At 43.6% G+C, this 25308-nt stretch overlaps 2 protein-coding genes across 2 annotated transcripts; both read right to left on the reverse strand.

Moving 5' to 3' along the window:
- Positions 1–340: 340 nt before the first annotated feature.
- LOC102451623 (trace amine-associated receptor 7a-like) lies at positions 341–1388 on the reverse strand. The gene has a single exon (XM_075923165.2). It carries the CDS (start codon positions 1361–1363, stop codon positions 341–343), a length of 1023 nt encoding a protein of 340 aa, XP_075779280.2. The 5' UTR covers positions 1364–1388.
- Positions 1389–14613: 13225 nt separating this feature from the next.
- On the reverse strand, positions 14614–17358 carry LOC102444506 (trace amine-associated receptor 7a-like). Its single transcript, XM_075924192.2, has one exon. It carries the CDS (start codon positions 17258–17260, stop codon positions 16235–16237), a length of 1026 nt encoding a protein of 341 aa, XP_075780307.2. The 5' UTR covers positions 17261–17358; the 3' UTR covers positions 14614–16234.
- Between the last annotated feature and the right edge of the window lie 7950 nt (positions 17359–25308).

Genomic DNA, 25308 nt, shown 5'->3' on the forward strand with positions numbered 1-25308 from the left:
AGTAAATACTGATGCTGTATATTCTAGGTTTAAAAGTTACGGTTTCCTACTCAGTACTATTTTTTTTGTTTTTTGTTTTTGTTGAACTCTGAATAGCCATTTTATCTTCTCAGTCACTCAATTACCACCAACAGACATTGTTCTGGTATTGTTTCATAGCATAATTTAGTATTCAATTATCAGCATGTATAAATAAATTGTCCTGTTATCATGTGATAAACCTGTTCTCACAATGATACACAATATAAAATCAAGGAAATATGCACCCGGATATTATAAAAAAAAGGGTGATGACTATGAAATATGATGAGAGTAGATCTATTCAGGACTGGACAGGTTTTTACTCTGGAAATAAATTCATTGTTGAACAGTCAAGCCAGAGGATTTTACAGCTCACAATTACTTTAATTGCTTTTCGAAACCAAGGATAAAAGAGAGAGTAAATCAAAGGATTAATGGCAGAGTTGGAATAAGTAAACCAAACCACAATGTCAAAGACAAGGGGTGGAATTATGAAGTTAAAAAAAGCATCAGTCATTACAGTTATAGAATAAGGTGTCCACAATACCAAGAAAGCTATCACAGCTATACCAAGTATTTTAGCAGCTTTCCTCTCTCTTTTAGCAACTCTGTCACTGTAATTTTCAGATGACTGGGTGTTGTTCATTGTTTCTATCACTCTAGCTTGTCTTTTAACCACAGCAAAGATCCTACTGTAAAGTGCTATCATTGTGAAAAAAGGTATTATAAAAAGGACAGCAGATACAACCACCCATGTTTTATTGTAGACAAGCTGACAGCTCCCTACACAAGAGAGGGCATTTGTAAATTCTTCTATCCCTACATCATTAGCCCCAGAGAAGACAATAGAAAAAGTGTATACAAATGAAATTGTCCAGGCAACAGCTATAAACATGCCTGAAACAGGTACTGTGAACTTGATAGGGTAAATCAAAGGATCAGTGACAGCAACATATCTATCAATAGAGATGAAACACAAGTGAAATATTGATGAATAACAAAAAGATGCATCTAAACAACTGTGGAATCTACAGAATGTGTCCCCAAAATACCAACATGTTTCAACAGATCTTACACTGCTGAAGGGCAGCACAGTCAGACCCAAACAAAAATCCGCACATGCCAAGGAAGCAACCAAAAAATTTGTAGGTGAGTGAAGCTGTTTGAAATAGGCAATTGAAATGATTACCATGAAGTTTCCAACTAGAGTAAGAATTGTCAGCAAACAAAGCACAACATACAAAGTTATCCGGATTCCAGAAGAAAATGGTGTTTTATAGCAAGAGCCATTAATATTCTCAAAGCAGTATTGTACTTCGTTTGGAAGAAGTGCTGAAGTCATGTTGTACTTTTGTGGTTAACTATCCCAATCTGTTCAGTGTTCACACTTGTGTACCAATGATAGTGGTGACAGTGGCTGGCCTAAGCTCTTCCAATGTTAAGTCTTTCTGAAAAAGAGAATTAAAGTTGACATGAGTAAGAGAACAATAATTCCAAAGTGTTGCATTATGTCCATTTATGTATTGAAAACGTATATTAAAATAAGCAGTAAATTATAGATCATTGCAAAATATGTTGTGAATACATCTCTCCGTGATGTTTTAAAATAAGCAAACAAGTAGTAAAAAACTACTTTATAAATTAAAATCTTTCTCCTCTGGTAGAGTATATCATTTGTTTTTACCTGTTCCTTTTTATTTGTTTAAATTTCCGTGGTTTCTGATCTTTCTGTCTTAGTCAATTGCAAAGCTCCCATTGACCTCACAGTAGTTGGATGAACTCAGCCTGCCTCATCTTTTGAAGAGCTTTTCTTCATATATAACTCTGGATTCATATTTGAATAACTGGCACAAGAAATACATCCTGTCAGTGGTGCTTCATTCTCAGAGCTGTCTTAACAAAGTTAATGACTAAGTACTTGCATGCTGGTCTCTCAAAAATGAGGGGCGGGCTGAGGGAAAAACAGCAAACACCAGGGAAATTTAGTGATCACCCTGTAAAGTGAAATCCCTCTGGTAAAAGGTGTAAAATACTGAGAGATGTATAGAGTCTGAAAAACATCATTAAGCAAACTACTTTGATTCATCACAAAACAGGTGTTTACTGTCATTCACATGGTTGACTGATGTCTCATTATAAGATACTTTTATTTTGTGAAGGCAATTTTCACTGGCTCCCACAGCAATCTTGCAGTAGGATCTCTCACACACTGACACTCTCTCCCTCTCTTTCTTTCTTTCTTTCTTTCTCTTTCATATTTTATGATATTTTTCTACATAAGCCAAACTTACTCCAGAGCTAAGACTAGAGCAAAGATGCAGCAGCTTGTCGCATCCTGCTGTGGTGCAATGCAGCTCCCAGTTCAATTAGGCCAGCCCTAAATTGCCCTCTAGCATCCATGGCTTCTAGGTTTTGCAATAGCCAGAATGCAGAACTACCTTAGCTACATCTGTCCAGATTGCTATTATGCCTCCTCCCTTCTCTTGCCTACTCCCATCTGGCTTGAGAATTTCCGTTGTCACATGGTATTCTGTAAAACTGGTAGAGCAAACTCTGAACCTTGCAGGGGTCACGTGCCTGGGAGGCAATTTGCTAGGGGTACCATTCTGTGCTGGTGTGGGCAAAGGAAGTGCATGGCAGATATGGTTTCAGTTCGCTCTTCCTAAATGAGTTTGAGTAGCTAGAGAAAGATAGTTGAGATAACACTTCCATTCCAAACCTATATTTTCCATGGCTTGTAGGTTTCTCAAAAAGGCAGGTTGACACTTTATTGGCGTTCAGTCTCTTATTACTGGCCCTACACAAGCAGCTTATGTCAGTATATTTACATTGCTCAGGGGGGTGAAAAATTCCTACTCAGGAGCACATCACTTAAAGCAACTTCACCTGTAGTGTGGATAATGCTAGTTCGATAAGGAGATTCTCCTGTCAACCTAGCTACTGCCTCCTGAGAAGGCAGATTACCTATGCAAATGGAAGAACCCCTCCTGCTGGCATTGGTCGTGTCTTCTCTGAAGTGTGACAGCTACTAAGCTGCAGAGGTGCCCCTGTAGCAGTTTATGTGTAAACAAGCTGTAAGAGCGCTTATGTCTCTGGCATAAGTTAACGCAGCTAAAGGCACAGGACTGGCACAGGCTCAGACAGCCACAACCAGCTGAGAACATGTCTGTCCTCTCAATGTTCAAGGGAACTGTACCCATATCTCGCCACTGTGGCACCCATTCTAGGGCTACGTCTACACTGCAGGCTTCTTGAGGAAGAACTTTTTGCGGAAGAGATTTTCCACAGAAAGCTCTTGCACAAGAGAGCGTCCACACTACAAGTGCTTTTGCACAAGAAAGAGTGTCCACACTGCACCATACCTTGTCATGCAGGTATGGTGCTCTTGGGCTGCAGTCCCACAAAGGGGGGGGAGTACTTGACAGGGGAACCCTCGTGAAAGGGGGGAGTAGACTGGGGGTGGGTGGGAAGGTGGGGAAGCCCCGTCCTCGGGTGGTTCTGCAGTCTCTCCCTCACAGAGCCCTGCAGGGAGGCGGGATTCATAGGGGGTGGTTCCTGAGTGTTTGTGGGAGGGAAGGGGATAGGGCTGGGGAACCACCCGCGGGTCCTGGAACACTCTTTGATTCTTTGTTTTGTTTGTTTGTCTCCTTTCAGCAGTGAGGGCCATCAACACCGTCCGGCTGCGCAGGGTCATCCACTTGGGAGACGTGGGCCCCATCATCACTGCTTTGCCACCATGGACTTCCTCAACTCTGGGCAGAAGGAAAGCGGGGGGAGGGCAGCTATTGATGTCACTTGCATCCTCATCTGGGCCCCTGACCACCGGGAATCACAGTACATGAACCAGAAGAGATACTTTTCAATGGTGCTGCAGGCCCTGGTCGACCACCGCAGCCAATTCTCAGACATCTTCATCAGCTGGTCTGGGAAGGCTCATGACACTGGTGTCTTCAGAAACTCCAGCCTTTTCCACAAATTGGAGACAGGCACTTTCTTCCCTGAGTGCAGCATCAGGGTCAGAGACTTCGAGATGTCACTGTGCATCATGGGGAATACAGCCTACCCCCTAATTCAGTGGCTAATGAAGCTTTATACCGGCTACTTTGACCCCAGCAGGGACCACTTCAATGCCCACCTGGGCAGGGCCCGCATGCAGGTGGAGTGCGCCATTAGGCATCTGAAGGTGAGGTTCAGGTACCTCCTAACCCGCCTGGATGTGGGGGAGCAGAACATCCCTAGGTGATGTCTGCATGTTGTGTGCTCTACAACATAGTGGAGAGGAAGAGGGAGACCATCCTTCCATGAGGCTGGCTGGGAGGGAAGGACCTTTGAGTAGCCGTACACAGCTGCAATCCACCAGGCCCATCAGGCAGGGACGTGCATCCAGGAGTCCCTGAGGAAGAATTTATCACAAGGACCCCAGTGACACCCTCCCCAGGACCTCCCCACTTAGGTCCTGTGCCTTTCCCCTCTCTGCCTTTCCTCCAACAAGCCCTCCCTTCCCTCCTCCATCCCTTTCCCCTGCAGACACAATAAAAATAACTCTGTTTGGTTTATAAAAACAGAACTGTGTTGTGATTTATTTGGGGTAGAAGTAACCGGGGAGAAGGTGGGATGAGAACCTGGAAATGGGGAGGGGAGAGAAGGAGGGCTGAGAACCTTGGAGGGGGAGGAGAGGCTCAGGGCTGGGTCTGAGAGTGGTGTGCGGCTCGGGTGCTTCCTTGTGTGCAGAAACCTCAGCAACCTCGGGGGTGTGGGGCCTGGGGATGCTATGGGGATAAGAAGGAAGGGGGGCCAGAGTAGGAGCTCGCATGGAGGGGGGAGCAGGAGCTTGCATGGGGAGGGTGGGGGTTGGCATGGGAGGGGGAACAGGACCAGTAACTGGAACTGGCGCTGGAACAGGAGCTGGCTTTGGGTAGGTCAGGAGATCCTGGACGGTTGCACACATGTTTTGTCCCTGCTGCAGCAGCTCTGTCCACGTCTCTCTCCAACACTGCATGTCATCCCGGACCTTCTGGGCCAGCATCTCCTGCATGTGCCAGAGGATGGAGATGTGCTCCCTCCCTCAGGTCCTCCTGGGCCCTCCAGCACCTGCGGCTCCGTTGGGGTAGGGTGGCTGTTTGGGTAGCGTGGCCCACCCCACTGTCTGGGTCTGGCTGTGGACAATAAAGAGAGATGGTCAGTCATTCCTGGAGACACTCCCCCTGAGGACTTGCCTTCATCTGTGAGCTGAGACAAACAGTTCCCAGGTCAGAGAAAAGTGATGTCCTGGGAGCAAGGCCACGTGTGGCTTGGACATTGGCCTTCTCTTACAGGAGCCCAGACGTCTACAGAAGACCATGCTTCCTGTCCTAGCCCCATGGACAAGCAGGAATGGGACTTTGCTGGCTGCACTGAGATCCAAAGGCTGGGAAGGGGTACTCGAGCTGCCTGCGCTTCCATTAGTGCTGCCCACAGGCCGGCTCTGGCAGTGATGGCATCCCAAGGGGAGAGATCTTGTATCTCTGGCTGCTGGGGGAGAGAGAAAGATGGTATGTGGGAGGGTTTGAGCAGCACACACACCTGCGTGTTGCAGAGCTGTCTCCAGGAGCAGGTGCTGCCGCGAGCGTGCAGGCATGCCCATGTGCTGTGTGTGGCACTCCAGAGTCTGTGTGTGTGTGTGTTCTTCTCCCCAACCTCCTTCTAGCAGTGTCTTGTAGTGCAAAAGTGCCCCCCATCTGGGGAGAGAAGTGTGGCCACCCTCCTCGGAGCCTGTAAGAAGGAGCCCCAAGGGTACTGTCGAAGCAAAAACACGCTCCTCTGTGTTTAGGCAGCTAACAAGCAGCTTTATTAATTAATAAAGCACAGCATGAGCCAAACGTGGTCACAGCAGAGCCAGACCCAGTAAAGCTGCTAATACAATCAATCCTAGTATCTTTATACCCTTAACCAAACAGTCTGACGTCAGGGCATCCAATTACAGAAATCCTCAATTAAATTTGGAAAAACAAAGCCTTATCAACAAGATGGCGGACAGGTGCGAGGGAGTACATCTCCTGTCCCAACCAGCCCAATTAACACATACCAATAGCCCATCCTGTAGGCCTCTTCTCACGGGGTGACAGAAAGTTCACTCTGGTCTACGTGCTTGAGAGAAAAGCTGAAATGGTTTCTGATATACAAGATGGCTTCTAGCTAAATATGAAAATGGTTTCTACAGCTTCCACAACTCCCCCCTTTTAGCCTTTTAAAGGCTAACCTTGAAACCATTTTATACCTCCATTTTCCATTAAAGTATTTATGTACATTTCTTGTTCCTTTCTCTGCTCATCCTATTTTAACATCATGAGTTCCACATTCCCTTTGGTAAGGGTCTATCTTGTGTTTTCTAGAATACAAGAAATACAGCATTTGATTAACAAGAAACAGCAATAAGCACAAAAGAAAATAGCCAATACTAAAACTACTCTTTGCAAAATCCAAGTTCCCACATGTCTAAACTAGCCTCCCAACCAATCCCAGAGGGTCCAGTCTTCCCCCTGCCTTAGGCGTTTCACAGTTCTTTTAATTTCTGAGGCATCTTCCTTTACTTCTTTTCTGGTGTCAGAAATATACCCACAGCATTTTCTTCTTACTAAGGCACAAACCCCGCTCTTACTAGCTAGGACATAGTCTAGGGCCATTCGGTTTGGCTTTTTCTCACCCTGGCTCCTGAACCGTTACATGTCTAGCAGTACTTTCCAATTGGGGTCAAGGCTAGGCGGATATACCCTGGGTTAGTAAACCCTTTATCCTGCCAAGTATCATTTGGCTTAGTTTACTAAACAGTGTGCCGTTTATTTGAGTGTTGTTTAGTGGGACTGGAATCATTGGGATGCCTCCTTCTGAATATACCGGACTGTGAGCACATATCCAGCAACCTGTAGAATTAAATTCTTGGGAAACTTGGTTCATTAAAAGCATAAACACATTTGAACCATATAGGTTATAACTACTAAATATTAAAAATAAGATTAAGCATAAGCTTAACATGAATTGTTTGTCCAGCCTCATGCTGGCTGTTCTTCAGGACTTCGTAGTTTGCTTCACCTATCGCTGGCAGGTTCTTAGCTGGTACCTTAGCCTTGGTCTCTCAGGCTCGTCTGCTTCTGGGCCTGGATTGCCGGTACCAAGCCTGTGCTGATCCTCGTCTACTTCTGGACCTGGGTTTCTGGTACCAGGTCTGTGGTGATTCCCATCTGCTTCTGGACCTGGGTCTCCGGTACCAGGTCTGCGGTGCTCCTTATTGGGGCCGACTTCTGTAGGGGCCAGGACGGGTTTGCAGTGGGATGCGTGAATCCAGGTGGGCAATCCTTCGCACTTTACAGCAGTATGGGTGGTCAGAAGGATTTGGTAGGGACACTTTCACCTGGGTTCCAGGGCAGTCTTCCGCTGGTGAACTTTCACGCAAACCCAGTTTCTTGGTTGTAGTTTAAGGCACAGCTCAGTTGGGGCCTCCTGGAAGGCGTCCTTAACCTGTAAATGATAAGACTGTACACACCTCATAAGTTCCTGACAATTCTTGACTATGCTTCCTTTAACAAGTGTGGCATCAGCCAGGTCAATTTCTGGGCTGCTTAACAGTCTCATAGGTTGGCCACATGCAATTTCATGTGGACTGAGTCCAGTTTTCTGATTAGGAGTGGCTCTCATGCTCATTAGGGCAATCTGGAGTGCTACTATCTATGTTAAGCAAGAGTTTTCACATATTTTAGCAAGTTCGTTCTTTAAAATCCTGTTTCATCTTTCTACTGTTTGTGCGCTCTCTAGGTGTCGTGCACAGTGCAGTGCTTGTCTGGTACAGTAGTAATTTTCCAGTTTTTTTTTTTAACAATTTGCCCAGTAAAGTGGGTACCTTTATCACTGGAGATCACAAGGTGTATTTCCCATGATGGGATGTAATAATTTAGAAGTTTCTTAGCTACTGTGATGTCATTATGTTTCCTTCAGGGATAAGCTTCTACCCATCCCAAAAACAAGCAAACAATAACCAGCACATTATTTAAAAGATTGACATTTAAGCAATTGAATAAAGTCCATTTGTAAATTCAGAAATGGTCCTAAAGGCGGAGGTCTGGTTGCCGGAACTGTCTTTACAGGTTTACCCATGTTGTGGGCTTGGCAGACAGGGCAAGCCAGACAGTAATCTTTGGATGCTTGGGAGAATTTGGGAGCAAACCAATTTTGTTTTAGGATTGCTACCATCCCCCCCTTTTGCCAACGTGCGACAATCTAGGGAGCACGGGGGCAAGGTGAGGTAGCAAGACCACTGGGGCAACAATGTGGCCATCAGAGCTGCACCACAAGTGGTCTGGGTGCAAGGTGCACCCTGCCAGTCTCCACTCCTGCTTTTCTGATTCTGGGGCTTGGTTTCGCAGGAGGGCCAGTTCTGAAAGAGACGGCGTAGGAGCTGGCGATGGTAGGAGAGAAGGGAAAAACAGCAGGTAGAGGAGCAGATTCCACTACATTCCAGACAGTACAAACTGCATAGCCTGCTACTAAAACTCTACTAAAATTATAAAGGCAAGAACCATTTATATAAAGCACAATATTAAGATTATTCAAGGGACTTAAATTATTCTTTCATTAGAACAACAATATTGTACACACAACGTTTGAAATACATATATCACAATCAAGACACACACAAGACAAATCTGAACAGAACACAAACTTATGTCATGACACAGAACCATGGTTTTTTTTTTTCCCTTCGGTTAATTTTCATATGATATTAGCGCTTCTTGATGATCTGAAAGACAAAGAAAACATTTCTACCCCCGTCGGGGTGGCCCATTATAACTTAAAATACTGCCTAAGATCTGCTAGGGGAACTAGTTACATCAAGTTCCTTACCACTTCTATGGGTGAGTGAGCTATAACTTTCTGAGAACAAGAGAGCTTCATCGGTACTCGTGACCTTCCACTCTCTTGAATTACCTCTGAGCTGCTAGCTTTCCTTATCAGTGGCATGCCTCAGTTTTTCTCTTGTACTGCAGACCAGGCTTATTTTATTTACTGCTACAGAAACTCTTAGAACAAGGTGCTTGCTAGTTACTATTCCAGCAAGCAAAAGGTTTTTCTTTCCTGAAAAGAATCACATGCAATGTTACAGACTTACTTATGGGGGACAGTGCTCCCCCCCTTCCAGAACAGACAGGCAGTTTGCAGACACACACAACCTTGGATCTGAAAGCAAGCCAAAGGTGCTATCAGCTCAGCCTTGAACAGAAACACTGTGAAGTTTCTGGGCTTGGATTTTTTTAAACAATAATTAGGTTCCTTGGAAGACACATTTAACTCTTAGGGTGCAGGTTTTACAAATTTACAATGTATAGATTCTATTCTTTTATGCGGTTAACCAATTTAGTTTCAGTAGAATTCCTTATTTTCTCTTTAATAGATTTAACAAAGTGTCTGTAGCTAAATGTTTAACTTGACTGTTTCATTGCTAAGATGATTAAAAGAGGCTGCAAGAAACAAGTCACTTCTTAAAGCAGGTTTGTTTGGTTTTTTTTTTTTTTTCCTCCCCCTTAGGATTTGGAGGAACACTTTCTTTAAACTGTTAAACTTATTTTAAACTTTATGTTTTGCTTTGGATCGGGCAAGTTTGTTACAGGAGCCTGTGTTTTCAAAGGGAAGAGCTAATTCCTTTCAGTTATTTTTCATGTTTCCTCTCTACCTGTGTATGCGTTATAAAGAGGGATAGAGGGGTGATGTTGTGCCAGATTTTCCCCCCAAGCTTGGTTGATATAGGTGTGCAAACTGAGAATTTTTTTTTTCCACTTCTTATGCATTATTTTGGCACAGAGGTGCTGCAGCAACTTTTAAGTTACCTATCTTACTGCAGGGTGGATTTTTGCTTTTCTGAGCTTTACTTTCATCCCTCATAGCTTTAATTTTTCCTTTTTTCCAATTTGTTAAATGCTTACAGGTCCTTGGACCATTATGTAGTACACAGGGGTGTCTTTCGGCAGAGTGGGGGGTGTTTAAACTAACCCCCACTTAAACTAACTTTACACACTCCAAAGAAAGAGTCTGCCGGGTCTAGAGTGTCAGACCTTAGCAGCTCATGAAATAAGGGGAGTCGTCACTCCCTCACATATCCGCTGAGTCTCGAGGTTCAGCTGACCCCCCCCCCCCTTGCGTTCAGAGCTCCCTCGTGGGAGAGCCCTGGTGCAGCTGGGATCAGCTCAAGTCTCAGACCTATGCAACGGCATTCATTCTTCACTCATTACATTCATACTCATTTTCCACACACATTTTTTTCTCCTTTTTCACATTTTTCCTATAGTTTCCACATTTAGCTGCATCTTTATTTATTGTCTAGTTCCCATGGGTTTCTATTAAGTGACGCTGCCCTAAGACACCCGGCACTTAATATCAGACTTCATTAGGATCCTATACCAGAAAACACTTATCATAAAGGCACTGGAATTCCTGTAGACTGACCTACCCCCATTTTCTGCGCGCGCTTAATTCTGTAAGACACCGAACCAAAGTCCGCCTGCTTACACCATATTCTGCAAGTCACCGAAACAGGATTCGCCTGCTTGCTCTGCGAGTCACTGAATCAGGATCCGCCTGCTCGCTCTGCGAGTCACCGAATCAAGAATTCACCTGCTCGCACTGGTCCCCCCCCTTTTTGTTGCGAAGCACTGGACTCAAGGTCCACCTGCCTCGCAGGGGTTTCCGGCACCTGCCCCAGCCCGGCAGAACACCACGTCCTGGCGCCTGGAGACAGCCTGGCGGAATGGGGCACTATGGCCTGGGGTTAGCCTCAGAGGTCAGTACTACGCCCACAAATAACAGAGAGAGACAACAAAGCTTCCCCACAGTTCCGTGTGCCGAGAGAGAGTAATGGCACCACACCAGCTTTTAGCGTCCGAACACAGAGGGTCCAGCGCATGGCTGCCTCACTAGAGACACCGGTGTGCCCTTTTGGAACTGTGACACATAAGACAGGCCTAATAGACAAAGACAGACACAGACAGACAAAAATGTTAGCCGCTCCACAAAATTGAATTCCGTAGCTCCCCTTACCCCGATGGCCGGCCGTCACTCCAAATCCCAAGCCCTCAACCAGGAGATTTCGTAACAGGTATCCCCTTTACCTTCTCTTGAGCGCTCTGAGAGGTTTGGAAGTGGAGTGCCGGTCCGTCCATACGGGCAAGTGGCGCGTTAGGAATCTCGGTGGAACCTCCAAATTGTCGAAGCAAAAACACGCTCCTCTGTGTTTAGGCAGCTAACAAGCAGCTTTATTAATTAATAAAGCACAGCATGAGCCAAACGTGGTCACAGCAGAGCCAGACCCAGTAAAGCTGCTAATACAATCAATCCTAGTATCTTTATACCCTTAACCAAACAGTCTGACGTCAGGGCATCCAATTACAGAAATCCTCAATTAAATTTGGAAAAACAAAGCCTTATCAACAAGATGGCGGACAGGTGCGAGGGAGTACATCTCCTGTCCCAACCAGCCCAATTAACACATACCAATAGCCCATCCTGTAGGCCTCTTCTCACGGGGTGACAGAAAGTTCACTCTGGTCTACGTGCTTGAGAGAAAAGCTGAAATGGTTTCTGATATACAAGATGGCTTCTAGCTAAATATGAAAATGGTTTCTACAGCTTCCACAGTACTCTCGTGCTACCTCCTGGGGGTGAGTAGGGCAGACTGGTGGTGCACATGCCTCCACATGTATGGACTGTAGCATGATCCCCAGGCCGAGAAGGCTGAGCGATGATCTCACCATAGCACTTCAGCACCCACCACCCTTTGGTGTGAAAAAACTAAGACCACTCACCTGATGATCCTTCCCTGGCCTCAGAGGATGCCTGGGACATATCCAACCCATGGTGTACTGGGTCCAGGGTGATGGTTGTCACCATGCTGGCCACGTTTTCCTCTTCCTCCTTGGCTAGGACTCCCGGGTGGGCAATGACAGGCATCTCAAGCCCTGAATCCACCACCAGGGTGTGGAAGAGGCTGCACTGCACCCCAGGATGTGGTTCAGGTCTTCATCATAGGGGGCAGAAGTACAGTTCTGCCTTGGAGCATGAGCTGTGCCCCCTTGCCCTGGTGTATGCCTGGCGGAGCTTTTACTTCACTCTGGACCTGCTCCTGGGTCCAGATATAGCCTTTTGTGGCCAGGCTCTCAGCCATCCGGCCATAGATATCGGCACTGTGCTGTCTGGAGCAGAGATCCTGCAGTTTCTCCTCTTCGCCCCACACCTGGATGAGAGCCAGGATCTCTGCCCCAGAACAGGATGACACACACCTCTTCTGGCCCCAGCAGGTCCCTGGGAGTTCTCTGAGTGCTCCCTGGGACAGACAGGGGGCACTTGTCTGCCATAGTGGCCGGACAATGTTCCCTGGCAGCTGCGATATGCCTGGAGGTTGTGAGGGCAAGCTTCCTGCCAAAAGCCTTTTCCCATGTGTCTGTAGCTTTAAGAGCTGCAGGGGAAGAGGAACTATAGCTTCCTGAGGAGTGTAGACGGAGTAGTCAGCAGGGCACATGTGGGATTTCCTGGAGGCCCCTTTTAATCAAAAATACCTCCCTGTGCCATGTCCATACACGCCCTCTTCAGAAATAGCTATTTTGGAAGAGACATTTATTCCTCTCGGAATGAGGTTTACACACATTTGAAAAAGTCTGTTATTTCATTTTTCTTTTGAAATAACACAGTTGCTATGTAGACACTAACATTGTGTTTCAGGAATAATGGTGCAGTGAAGACGCACCCTTATCTCTGAGGCATGGTCTTTTACTTACAGTTTAACTTTGTGGTGCCTGGCACACTACAGCCCCATCCTCTGTGAGACTTATAATTTTTCTAATCATGCTACAAAAATCATTATAATTTTATATTTCCAATTTTATCTTATTTCACCTCAATAAAAAGAAAAAAAATCACATGGTTTTAGGAGAAATGAAAAAGATGAAGAGTAGAAAGGTGTCTCATGGGAAATTGCAGACAAGGATTTAGATGTGCAAACCCAGCACCTAGGCAGATTTTTAGTCTAAAATCAATTTAGGTTTGAACAATCATCAGTTATTTAAATTTTGGTAATTATTCGGACTGCATCTTAAACAGAGATAAAAGCTGGCATAAATCACAGGTTGACATCAGAGAATTTATAAATAACAAAATTACTGGTCCACGAGCATCAGCAGACTTATCAGAGCCAGGAAAACATCTATTATGTTTGAAAAAATGTTTCTCTTATTTTTCTCTTATCCATTGTGTTTCTGTAATAGTGGCAGGGTTTTACTTAAACAATGAGGATTCCTGTGGCACCTTAAAGGCTAACAAATTTATCTGGGTAAATACATTTGTTAGTCCTTAAGGCATAATGAGAATCCTCATTGTTTTTGCTGAAATAGACTAACACAGCTATCTCTCTGAAATTGAGTTTTGCTTTTTATACTTCTGTTCATTCAAAGCTGTTCAAATCAACAAAATATTTTGTAATAAAGAAATAGCCAGTGGATCCTGCCACTGTGGCTTTATAGCTATTTCACTGAGCTCTGGGCTTCCCCAGTATTTATGACTTAAATATGCCATACTTTTCAAACACTGGATCTTGCAAGATTTACCTGAGGAATTGCACAAAAGTGGGGTTCTGTGAGGTCCAGTGGTGGGAATCAGTGAAGAGATGACCGTAAATTAGCGCATATAACCTGCACATAAGTATAACGCGTGGTTTTCCCTGAATGAGTAAAAAAAGTCTTGTATACCTTGCACACGTGTATAGACCGTGGGGTATTCAAGACTGGGCTTTAACTTGTATTTTAAACTGTGCCAGAGGGCAGGGGGGACTTCTAGGAGGCAGGGGAGGGGGACTTAGCCAAACATCCCACCACCAAACATGAGCTTGTGGGAGGGGAGCCGCACTCACCCCCAGGTTCCATGCAGACACAGCAGAGCCCGACCTCCGGGTGGGGAAGCAGAGAACGCAGCGCAGGCACACTGGCTGGCCTGCAGAAGGGGAGCCGCACTCACACGCAGGTGAATAAAAATAAATGTGTATATGCCGCGGATATACTTGGGAGGGGCAGGGTTTGTAAAAACGTATATAACCCGCGGGTTATATGCGCTAATTTACGGTACATCTGGCTGCTTGAACAGGGGGCTTGCCTAGATGAAGTGGGCTACCAGCCATTCCCATTCAAAAGGCTGTGCCAGGAGGAGGACGTGCAGACAGCCACTCTACTTCCAATGGTGGCTCTATTTTATATAGTGTTTGATTAATATTAAGATAAAATGTTATTCAAGTGAATATAAAAGTCAGTGTTCCTCCCATTCATATATCTTGTCAAGTACATTTTCTCACACAGGCTGCAAGCCATTGATGAAGTTGGTAAAAGCCAGGGATAGGTTGGACATTTACAAAATAATGTCTCGTGCTCCCATTAATGATTTGGATATAAACAGAAGACTCATTTTTGCTGATGGCAAGATGCTAATTTATTTCTACTGATTCTGTGAAACGGACATGTGAGGTTTGGGACCTTCACACTGGGTACAAAGGAATTGTGAGTGGCTCACAAGGCTGAAGGATATATGACTTTGGACAGAAAAGTCCTAAAGAGAACCCTGACAACTACCAAGTCTGGACAGAAGTTTTTAAGAACAAAATTCCAATTAGTTCTTGTGATACACAATTAACTTTCCTGCTATAGATAGTCAATGGCATACTCCCACTTCACCTGCAATGTAGCAAATGAAATAGTAAACAGTTATTGTTAATATATGGCAATATTGCAAGTTAACATATTCTCCCTTCACAATTGGCCTTTCCAGGGCTTCTATAGCAAGTCTTTGAAATCAGGATTTCTTGCTGCCGGTATGAAATATCTGAAGGTTTTTCTGTATGGGAAATTAACTGAAATTGACATCACAGACTAGCTAGCTATTGTGTTTTTAATTCATACATTACTTTAAAACCACAATTGCTTTTAAGTATAGACAAGCCCTTACAATGTCGCTATGACACAGAAGACTGTTGTGACTGGATTTATTCAGTAATAGAGAGAACAGTTTGCTCTCGAAACACCAAGGGTAAAAATCTTGGGTCAGCTGAAGTCAAGGACAGTTTTACCATTGATTTCACTGGGAGCTAGATTTCACTTTAGAATATTATTTTCTTTGAGTGTCTGTTATTACTAGAACCCTCCCCTGTCTGAGGAATCTTTGTGCACATGGAGGAGATTTATTTCTACTCAATACTTCCCTGAAAAAAAAAAAGGCTGGTCTTGAGCTTAGGGCACAATGCTGGGCTTTTCTGTGTGAATATGGACAAGTCAGTTAGGGTATGTCTATACTACAAAGTTAATTCGAACTAACAGCCGTTAGTTCGAATTAACTTTAATAGGCGCTACACATGCAAACTGCTAGTTCGAACTTAATTCGAACTAGCGGAGCGCTTAATTCGAACTAGGTAAACCTCATTCTACGAGGAATAATGCCTAGTTCAAATTAAGTAGTTCTAATTAGTGCTGTAGTGTAGACATACCCTTAGGGATTCTTCTTCTTCCCTTTAAAAGTCAATAGGAGTTTTGCAATCAGTTTTAAAAAACCCAGCAGGATTGGGACCTTAATTTCAAAAGACTGCAAAAGAGATTAATGTCCATCTCCCTTTAGAATTCGATTTTCACATCCATTAAATGAAATTACTAATATTCATTCTGGATGATTGTTGGGAGTTTTAATTCATTAGTGTAAGAAAAGCACTTGAACACCCCATAAGCTCCAAGTAAAATGAGTATAAAATATCACTATTTATGTTACCGATTTGATAAATGATTTTGCTGTATACTATAGGTTCAAAAGTTACTGTTTCCTAGTATTGTGAGTACTTTCTAACAAAGAGATACATTTCACTATGAATCTAATTTTTTTTGCCTTTGCTGAATTCTAAATTCCCTATTTCTATTCTCAGTATCACATTAGCCACCAATAGGAATTAATCTCTTAATTCCAATAGGAATTAATCTCCAGTATTAAATTAACAGTATCTGTAAATAAATTGTTCTGTAATGTGATAAACCAGTTTTTTACAATTATAAATGTACAAAATCAAAATGACAATATTTCATCCAGAAAATGAAATATGCAGCCAGATATTATCGAAAAGGGCAATGACTGTGAAATGCGATGTGAGTAGCTCTATGCAGAATCGGGTAGGATTTCATTTTGGAAATAAATCCATTGTTGAACAGTCAAGCCTGAAGATTTTACAGACCACAATCACTTTCATTGCTTTTCGAAACCAAGGATAAAAGAGAGAATAAATCAAAGGATTAATGGCAGAGTTGGAATAAGTAAACCAAACCACAATGTCAAAGACAAGGGGTGGACTTATGAAGTTAAAAAAAGCATCAGTCATTATAGTTATAGAATAAGGTGTCCAGAATACCAAGAAAGCTATCACAGCTATACCAAGGATTTTAGCAGCTTTCCTCTCTCTTTTAGCAACTCTGCCACTGTAATTTTCAGATGACTGGGTGTTGTTCATTGTTTCTATCATTCTAGCTTGTCTTTTAACCACAGCAAAGATCCTACTGTAAAGTGCTATCATTGTGAAAAAAGGTATTATAAAAAGGACAGTGGATACAACCACCCATGTTTTGTTGAAGACAAGCTGACAGCTCCCTACACAAGAGAGGGTATTTGTGAATTCTTCTATCCCTTCATCATTAGCCCCAGAGAAGACAATAGAAAAAGTGTATACAAATGAAATTGTCCAGGCAACAGCTATGAACATGCCCGAAACAGGAACCGTGAACTTGATAGGGTAAATCAAAGGATCAGTGACAGCAACATATCGATCAATAGAGATGAAACACAAGTGAAATATTGATGAATAACAAAAAGATGCATCTAAACAACTGTGGAATCTACAGAATGTGTCCCCAAAATACCAACATGTTTCAACAGATCTTATACTGCTGAAGGGCAGCACAGTCAGACCCACGCAAAAATCCGCACATGCCAGGGAAGCAACCAAAAAATTTGTAGGCGAGTGAAGCTGTTTGAAATAGGCAATTGAAATGATTACCATGAGGTTTCCACCTAGTGTAAGAATTGTCAGCAAACAAAGCACAACATACAAAGTTATCCGGATTCCAGAAGAGAATGGCGTTTTATAGCAAGAGCCATTAATGTTTTCAAAACAATATTGTACTTCTTTGTTTGAAAGAAGTGCTGAAGTCATGTTGTGCTTTTGTGGTTAACTATCTGGATCTGTTTAGTGTTTGCATTTGTATACCAACGGTCGTGGTGACACTGGCTGGTCTAAGCTCTTCCAATTTTAAGTCTTTCTGAAAAAGAGAATTAAAGTTGCCATGATTGAGAGTACAGTAATTCCAAAGTGTTGCATTATGTCCCACCATGTACTATGTATTAAAATAAGCAGTAAATAATAGATCATTGCAAAATATCTCTTGTAACTATATCTTTCAGTCGTATTTTGAAATAAGCAAACAAGTAGCAAAAACTACTTTATAAATTAAAACCTTTCTCCTCTGCTAGAGTATATCATTTGTTTTTACCTGTTCCTTTTTATTTGTTTAAATTTCCTTGGTGTCTCATCTTTCTCTTTAAGTCAATTGTAAAGCTCCCATTGACCTCACTGTAGTTGGATGGATTCTGCCAGGCTTACCTTTTGAGAACGTTTTCTTTATCTATAACCCTCAAATTTGAATGGAATGCAGGAAGAGATATTTCCTGTCAGTGGTGCTTTATGCTTGGAGTTAATGACTAAGTACTTGCATGCTGGTCTCTCAAAAATGAGGGGCGGGCTGAGGGAAAACCAGCAAACACAAGGGAAATGTAGTGATCACCCTGTAAAGTGAAATCCCTCTGGTAAAGGGTGTAAAACACTGAGAGGTGTGTAGAGTCTGTAAAACATCACAAAGCAAGCTACATTGATTCTTCACAAGAGAGTCATTGGACTAAGTATATACTGTCATTCATATGGTTGCCTTAAATCTTATTGCATTTCCTTTGTTTTTGGAGGCAATTTTAACTGGCTCCTATAGCAAGAAGGTGTTCTCTCAGTATTGTTAATTAATTGTTTTCTCCCGAATATTGATGGAGAAAACTGAGCTAAAAAGATAATAATATGGCTGCATCTAGATTGGCATGATTTTCCGGAAATGCTTTTAACGGAAAAGTTTTCCATTAAAAGCATTTTCAGAACAGAGCATCTAGATTGGCACGGACGCTTTTCCGCAAAAGCACTTTTTGCGTAAAAGCATCCGTGCCGATCTAGACGCGCTTTTCCGCAAAAAAGTCCCGATCGCCATTTTCGCGATCGGGGCTTTTTTTGCGGAAAAGAAATCTGAGCTGTCTACACTGGCCCTTTTGCGCAAAAGGGACTTTTGCCTGAACGGGAGCAGAGTAGTATTTCCGCAAGAAGCACTTATTTCTTACAGTAGGAAGTCAGTGCTTTTGTGGAAATTCAAGCGGCTAGTGTAGACAGCTGGCAAGTTTTTCTGGAAAAGCGGCTGATTTTCCAGAAAAACTGGCCAGTCTAGACACAGCCTATGTGTACTAAAGAAAATCAGTCACACCTTTGTTAATCTTGCAGTGGAGTATTTCTCTGTCTCTCTCTCTGTCTCATATAAAATAAGAAAAAGAGAAAGATTTTTCTAGATGGGCCAAACTCATTTGAATGCTGAGACTGGTGCAAGTATTGCAGCAGCTTGTGTCATCATGAGAGGTCTGCTGTGGTCCAATGCATTCCCCAGTCCAAAGTAGGCCAGCCCTAAACTGACCTCTAGCTGCCATGTATTCTATGGGTCTTTGGAGAGGGAACATATTGGCAGCCTGGTCAGATGCAGCTAGGGTAGTTCTGCATTCTGCCTATTCCAAAATGAAAAGTTTCCTGAATCATAGAATCATAGGGTTGGAAGAGACTTCTCTGTTTAAAAGTTAGGCACTACGGTTGCCTTTTTCCAATTGTCTGGGAATTCCTCCGATTGCCTCAAGTTTTCAGAGTTAATAGCCAATGGCTCTGCAGTCACAACAGGCAACTCTCTCAGCATCCTTGGATACATTGCCTACGAACTTGTGCATGTCCAGCTTTCTAAATAGACCTTATCCTATTCTTTTACTACTGAGGCTGTTCACCTTCTCCCCATACTGTGATGACCAGTGCAGTAGTCTGGGAGTTGATCCTGTCTGTGTAGTTCCAGGCAAAAAAAAGCTGTACTCGACTTCAGCTTTTAAACATCATCTGTCACTAGGTTGCCTTCCCCATTCAGGAAGGGTCCCACACTTTCCCTTATCACCCTCTTATTGCTAAAATGACTGTAGAAACCTTTCTTGTTGCCCTTCAAATCACTTCCTAGCTGCAATTGCTATTGCTCTTTGCTTTTCCTGATTACACCCCTGCAAGCTTGAGCAATATATTTATACTCCTCCCTAATCACCTGTCCAGGTTTCCACTTCTTGTCCCCCATAAGAACTAGGGCCTGTGATCTGGAAGCTTTTGTTAGTTGTCTGAAGAAAGCCTCATCTACATCATCCACCTGATCTGGTGATCTATAGGAGACAGCCACCACGACATCACCCTTGTTACTTCCACCACTGAACTTAATCCAAAGACCAGACTTGTCTCCTTTTTATACTGAAGCTCTGAGTAATCGTACTGCTCTTTTACAAACAATGTAACTCCTCCACCTTTTCTCCCCCACCTGTCCTTCCTGAATGGTTTATACCCTTCCATGACAGTGCCCCAATCATGTGGCTTATCTCACCATGTCTCTGTTAGAATTCCACGAAAGGAGTATTTGTGTTGTGTGGAAAACTTACCACAATGCTCTTTGAGAAGATAACCTATAAGCCCATGTGTTCTAGGCCCAGGATTTAGGTAGAGTTCCAAATGGTGTAGAAGTGAAGCGGTCCTGTGTTCTTTTGGAGCATTCCCTCAAAACATTTTCCTTGAGGGTATGTCTACACATCAAAGTTAATTCGAAATAACAGCCGTAATAGCATCTCATTTCACGAGGAGTAACGGTAGTTCGAACTAGGAAGCCTAGTTCGAACTACCTAGTTCGTGCCCCGTGTAGCCGTGCTGCACGGGGTTCGAACCAGCGGGGTTTTAAAAATGGCGGCTCCCCGCTTATGCAAATGAAGCCCGGGAAATTCAAATCCCGGGCTTCATTTGCAAGTGCGGTATGCCTACATTACCCTCCTAGTTCGAACTAGGAGGGTAGTGTAGACATACCCTCAGTGAGGCAGGCAAGCAAGCAGGGACACCTGAGAACTTGCTGCCCGGGGGGGAGGGTGGGGGAAGTGTTCCTTTAAGCACAAGCCTCAGATAGCCTTAGGCAACAGCCACACAAAGACACTCCTGACCTGATGCCCTACCCCTGACCTGGTTCTGCCCGGCCTTAAATCTGAATCAGTGTCCACTCAGTGTGGCTGCGGTATTTTGAATTAGCAAAACGCTAATTCGAAATGAATTTTGTGTGTAGACATGTTAATTCGAATGATCTTAATTCAAATTAATTATTTCAAATTAAGATATCTCGAATTAACACTGTAGTGTAGACATACCCTAAGGCTATGTCTACACTGGCGGCTTCTTGCTCAAGAACATCTTGCGCAAGGGTTCTTGTGCAAGAAGTCTTGCCCAAGAAAATGTCCACACTGCCATGTGCGAGCTGTGCTTTTGCGCATGGTCTCCCATGGCAGTGTGGATGCTGTCTTGCACAAGAAAGCTCTGATGGCCATTTTGGCCATAGGGCTTTCTTGGGCAAGAAATCCCGCTAAGTGTCCACACTGCCCTCTTGCGCAAGAGCTCCTGCGCAAGAGGACTTACACCTGTTAAAAATGAGTGTAGCTCTTGTGCAAGATGCCCTCTCTTACCACACCATACTGTAAATTTCCTTGCACAAGAGCGGCGGGCAGTGTGGACGATCTGCGTATTCTTGCGCAAGAATGGCCATACTTGCGCAAAAAGCCAGGAGTGTAGACATAGCCCAAGTGTCTCTGCAGTCCATAGAAATCTGAGGAGTAAGGCTGCTGTAAATTATTCATTGTCCCCAAAAGTCACCCCTCTCAGCTGTGCAAGGTTTGGGAAGGCTTAGCTTCACCCAGGCTATGTCTAGACTGCAGAGTTTTTATCAGAAAAAGATACACAAATTGCAAAGCAATATTTGTGTATCTTTTTCCACTTTTTTTTCGGAAGAGGCTTTTCCAAAATTTGGCCCATTTACCACAGGGCCAAATTTTGGAAAAAACTCATCTTTTGGAACATCCCTTATTCCTCTCACCGAGAGGAATACTGGAATACTGAAAGAATGTGCCCACTTTTTCAGAAACTATTCCAAAAAAGCAGAAGCGTTCCCTGGACACAGCAGAGCTTTTCTGGGAGACCTCCGGTATCTCGGAAAAACTCTGCAGTCTAGACATAACCCGAGTCTCCATTATGTACCATCTATGTTTTGTACCCCTGCATAGGGGGAGAAACGTAAGCATCTATGCCTTTGCTTCTCAAATAAGGGCAATAGAAAATGGATCCAGTCTTCAGAGAGAATCCATTTTAAATCATAAGCCTTCTCCAAAATAGTGAATGTACCATCTTCCATAAATTGGGGTAACCATTTATACACCCTGTATTCTATCCCCTTTGTTGAATCGCTAGGTCCCTGCCTCTTCAGTTACTTTCTGTGTTGCTCTCCCTCTTCTCACACTCACGGTCAATTACAGTTTCTCATCCAGGAACAGCTTCCTCTTCTACAATTGTAGGCTCCTTCATTCCAGGTCCTACTAATTTTAGGAAGTAGGTCTGGATGGGTGTAAAGGGTTCACTCTCTTGTGAGCACTCCTTTGTGGCCGAAGGCATGTCTGCAATTTTTTGCCTCAGCTGTTCTCCAGGAGAAGAGATGTCCCTGAAGAATTTCAGGTCTGTTACCTGTTACAGGTGTCTTCTTATCCCTTTGCTGCAGCTGTTGGGGGCTGAGGGGGGTGGGGAGGCTAGGCCTGCACATGTTTCTGGGTCCCAAGCAGGGACCCTGTAAGTAGCAGTTGCCTGCTAACAGTCTCTAGTGTCTGTTGCTACCTTGCTCCCTGGGCCACTTCCCCAAGACGCTGCTCCATCCAGCTCTCCCTCTCAGGGCTTTGAGGCCAGGCTCTCAACACACCCTGCCCTGAGTTCTGCAAAAGTTTTGTAGTCAGTTGTGGCTAGTCTTCAGTCTCTGGACCTGGGTCTTAACCAGGTCTAAAGTTCAGTTTGCCCTTGGAGCTGTCCAACGTGCTGCTGTCCTCACAGTCAGACTCTAGATCTGGCTGGGTTGAGCTCTAGTAAGGAACTGCCAGGCTCTGGCCCAGCAGTATCTTTTACATCAACCTACTGGGCCCTGATTGGCTGCAGCAGAAGTAGCCACTTTATTCTGCTTGGGGGACCTCTTTGTCTGCTCTTCTCCCAGGGGAGGCGTGTGAGAAGGCCTCCAGTGGGAGGCATCAGGCCTAATCCACTCCATCACAATGGGACAGAATTACTCCCCTGGTTGTTGCATACACTCCAAACACCTTCCTCCCTCTCATTGTCCTCAGACATTCACTGTCCTGATTGTTCCTTCTGGCCTCTTTTTCTTTAACTTTTCTGGCAGACTGTGTTCTTCTTCCATTCTGAACTGTTTCCTTTCCCAGAAGGTGGATTCATGTTTAAGAAAGACTAGTGGGACTCACAGAAGATTTAAATTCAAGTTCCTCATATGCCACACAAACTATCCGGATAACCATTTAATCTCTCATCTGAGGAAGTGGAAGTGAAAGCTCATGATACTATATATTTATATATATTTGTTAGTCTCTAAGGGTACGTCTAGACTACCGCGTTTTGTCGACGGAAGTTTTGTCGACAGATACTGTCAACAAAACTTCCGTCGACAAAGAGCGTCCAGACACATTGAGTTCTGTCGACAAAGCAAGCTGCTTTGTCGACAGAACTCCGTAGTCTGGACGCAATGTTACAGGCAATAACACCTTCTGTCGACAGAGTTCTGTCGACAGAAGGTGTTATGCCTCGTAAAATGAGGTATACCAGCGTCGACAAAACTGCTGAGATCTGTCGACGTTATGTTGACAGAACTCAGCGGTAGTGTAGACGCTGGTATAGTTTTGTCGACAAAAGTCCACTTCTGTCGACAAAACTAGGTAGTCTAGACACACCCTAAGGGTATATCTAGACTGGAGGAATGAAGGAATGCATCTTCATTTGGGAAGAGAAGTGCTGGTTATCAAATGATGTTCAGATGATTTGATTTGATTTTTTTGACATGTTTATTACCATGTTCTGGTGAGGTAGGGAAATTTTGTGATCCCCTTCTTACTCACAGGGGGCTGAAACACAGAGAGTAAGTGAACAACAAGTAGTCCTGTAGGATCTTAGACTTAGGGTATGACTAGACTACATGCCTAGTCTAGTAAATTAGACTACCCCACATAGTCAATGAAGCGGGGATTTAAATAGCCCCCGCTTCATTAAAATAAAAATGGTTCAGCTGATCATCGGCACAACGCGGCAGTCAAGACGTGGATTGGTTGACGAGGAAAGCCTTTGTTGACCGCTCCCTTATGCCTCATGAAACGGGGTTTACAGGATCGGTCAGCAAAGGCTTTCCTTGCCGACTGATCCGCATCTTGACTGCCGCGTTGTGCTGACGATCAGCTGAGCCGGCACAGCGTGGTGGCCATTTTTATTTTAATGAAGGGGGGGATATTTAAATCCCCTCTTCATTGACTATGTGGGGTAGTCTAATTTACATGCCTCTGCCGGCAGAGGCATGTAGTCTAATCATACCCTAAGTCTAAGATCCTACAGGACTACTTGTTGTTCACTTAATCTCTGTGTTTCAGCCCTCCGTGAGTAAGAAGGGGATCACAAAATTTCCCTACCTCACCAGAACATGGTAATAAACATGACAAAAAAATCAAATCAAATCATCTGAACATCATTTGATAACCAGCACTTCTCTTCCCAAATGAAGATGCATTCCTTGAAAAAATGTAGGCATGGAGCAGTTAAAGGGACTTGATTACATGGGAAAGTAAAATAAAATAAAATAAAAAATCCTTGGCCTCCATGACTAGAATCACTCGAGCACCAAACAAATCACTATCAAGATCTAGGTCAAGTATAACAGAACAAAGGGGGGTCATTTGACTGCCAGCCAAACCTTAACAAGGAAGCAGTGGCAGCAAACAGTCTTCGGGAAGCTTTGGAAGGTATCAGTCTCTCAAGAGATTCCTTGGCCCCTGTCCAGGCCCTTCTTACACAGGTTAGAACCAACTGAGCTGTATTCTCCAATTTCAAAATCTTTTTCCAAGCCTGACACCTGCAGATGCAGCAGAGCAGGAGTGACTGAGCCCACAACAGCCTGTTAACCCTTTCCTCACCCATGGGCATTCACATGCCCCATCACAGTCTGTTAAGTTATTTTATAGAAATCAGTGTGCGAAGATGCAGCATCTACAGAATCAAAAGAGACAGGATCTGGCTAAGAAGTTCCATGCCTCACTTTTGATGGTACTTATGACAATCTCAAGCCCTGATCCTCACTCCCCAGTAACAATTTGACGCCATAGAATCAGATGTTGTGAAACTGACATAAAAGAATGGAGACTGTGGCCCTGAATTTTATTATTGAAGAAAGCTGGATGATTTTCAGGTTTGACATGATAATAAATCATGTTTTGCAGAACAACTTAGTAATGATTTTTATACTTTATTGTCATCTCAGTGTTCCCATCCTTCTCTACAAAAGGCTTTATTTAGGAAGAATATGCCTCAGACTTTTTTTTCTTTGGGAGAAGAGAGAGCAAGCTTTGTCATTAACCTGGACATCAGAACTCAGGGGAGGAAACATTACTATAAATTGCAAGCCTTTTCCAACCCTCTCATCACATCTCAGTTCACACTGATCTGAGAAAGAGAGTGTCTGAGATGGGGGAAAGCACTGGAAGTTTTAAAACAAGTAAGAACGAACTTTTAAAACCAGATACAATAAATTAAAATCATTTCATTTTCCAGTTATTTCATTGCTTATTTGAAATCACCTGTGAAAAATGAAATCTTACATTTTTTTTAAAGCTCTGAATGCGCCTTAATGTCAGTGTTCAAGATCATATTATGGGAGCTTTTATATTAACACCCACATTTGCTTTTTTTCAGGAAGGTGGAAATAGGTGCATGTATTTCCTTCATTAGATCATAAGCATCATTTCAGGAATTCAATTTTGAGGAAAATA

Source organism: Pelodiscus sinensis, chromosome 3, assembly GCF_052426305.1.
Source record: "Pelodiscus sinensis isolate ZL-2025 chromosome 3, ASM5242630v1, whole genome shotgun sequence".
Taxonomy (NCBI): Eukaryota; Metazoa; Chordata; order Testudines; family Trionychidae; genus Pelodiscus; species Pelodiscus sinensis.

Bases quoted from the DNA above. Each gene is read 5' to 3' on its own strand.
- LOC102451623 (XM_075923165.2), bottom strand. From the start codon at position 1,363: ATGACTTCAGCACTTCTTCCAAACGAAGTACAATACTGCTTTGAGAAT.
- LOC102444506 (XM_075924192.2), bottom strand. From the start codon at position 17,260: ATGACTTCAGCACTTCTTTCAAACAAAGAAGTACAATATTGTTTTGAA.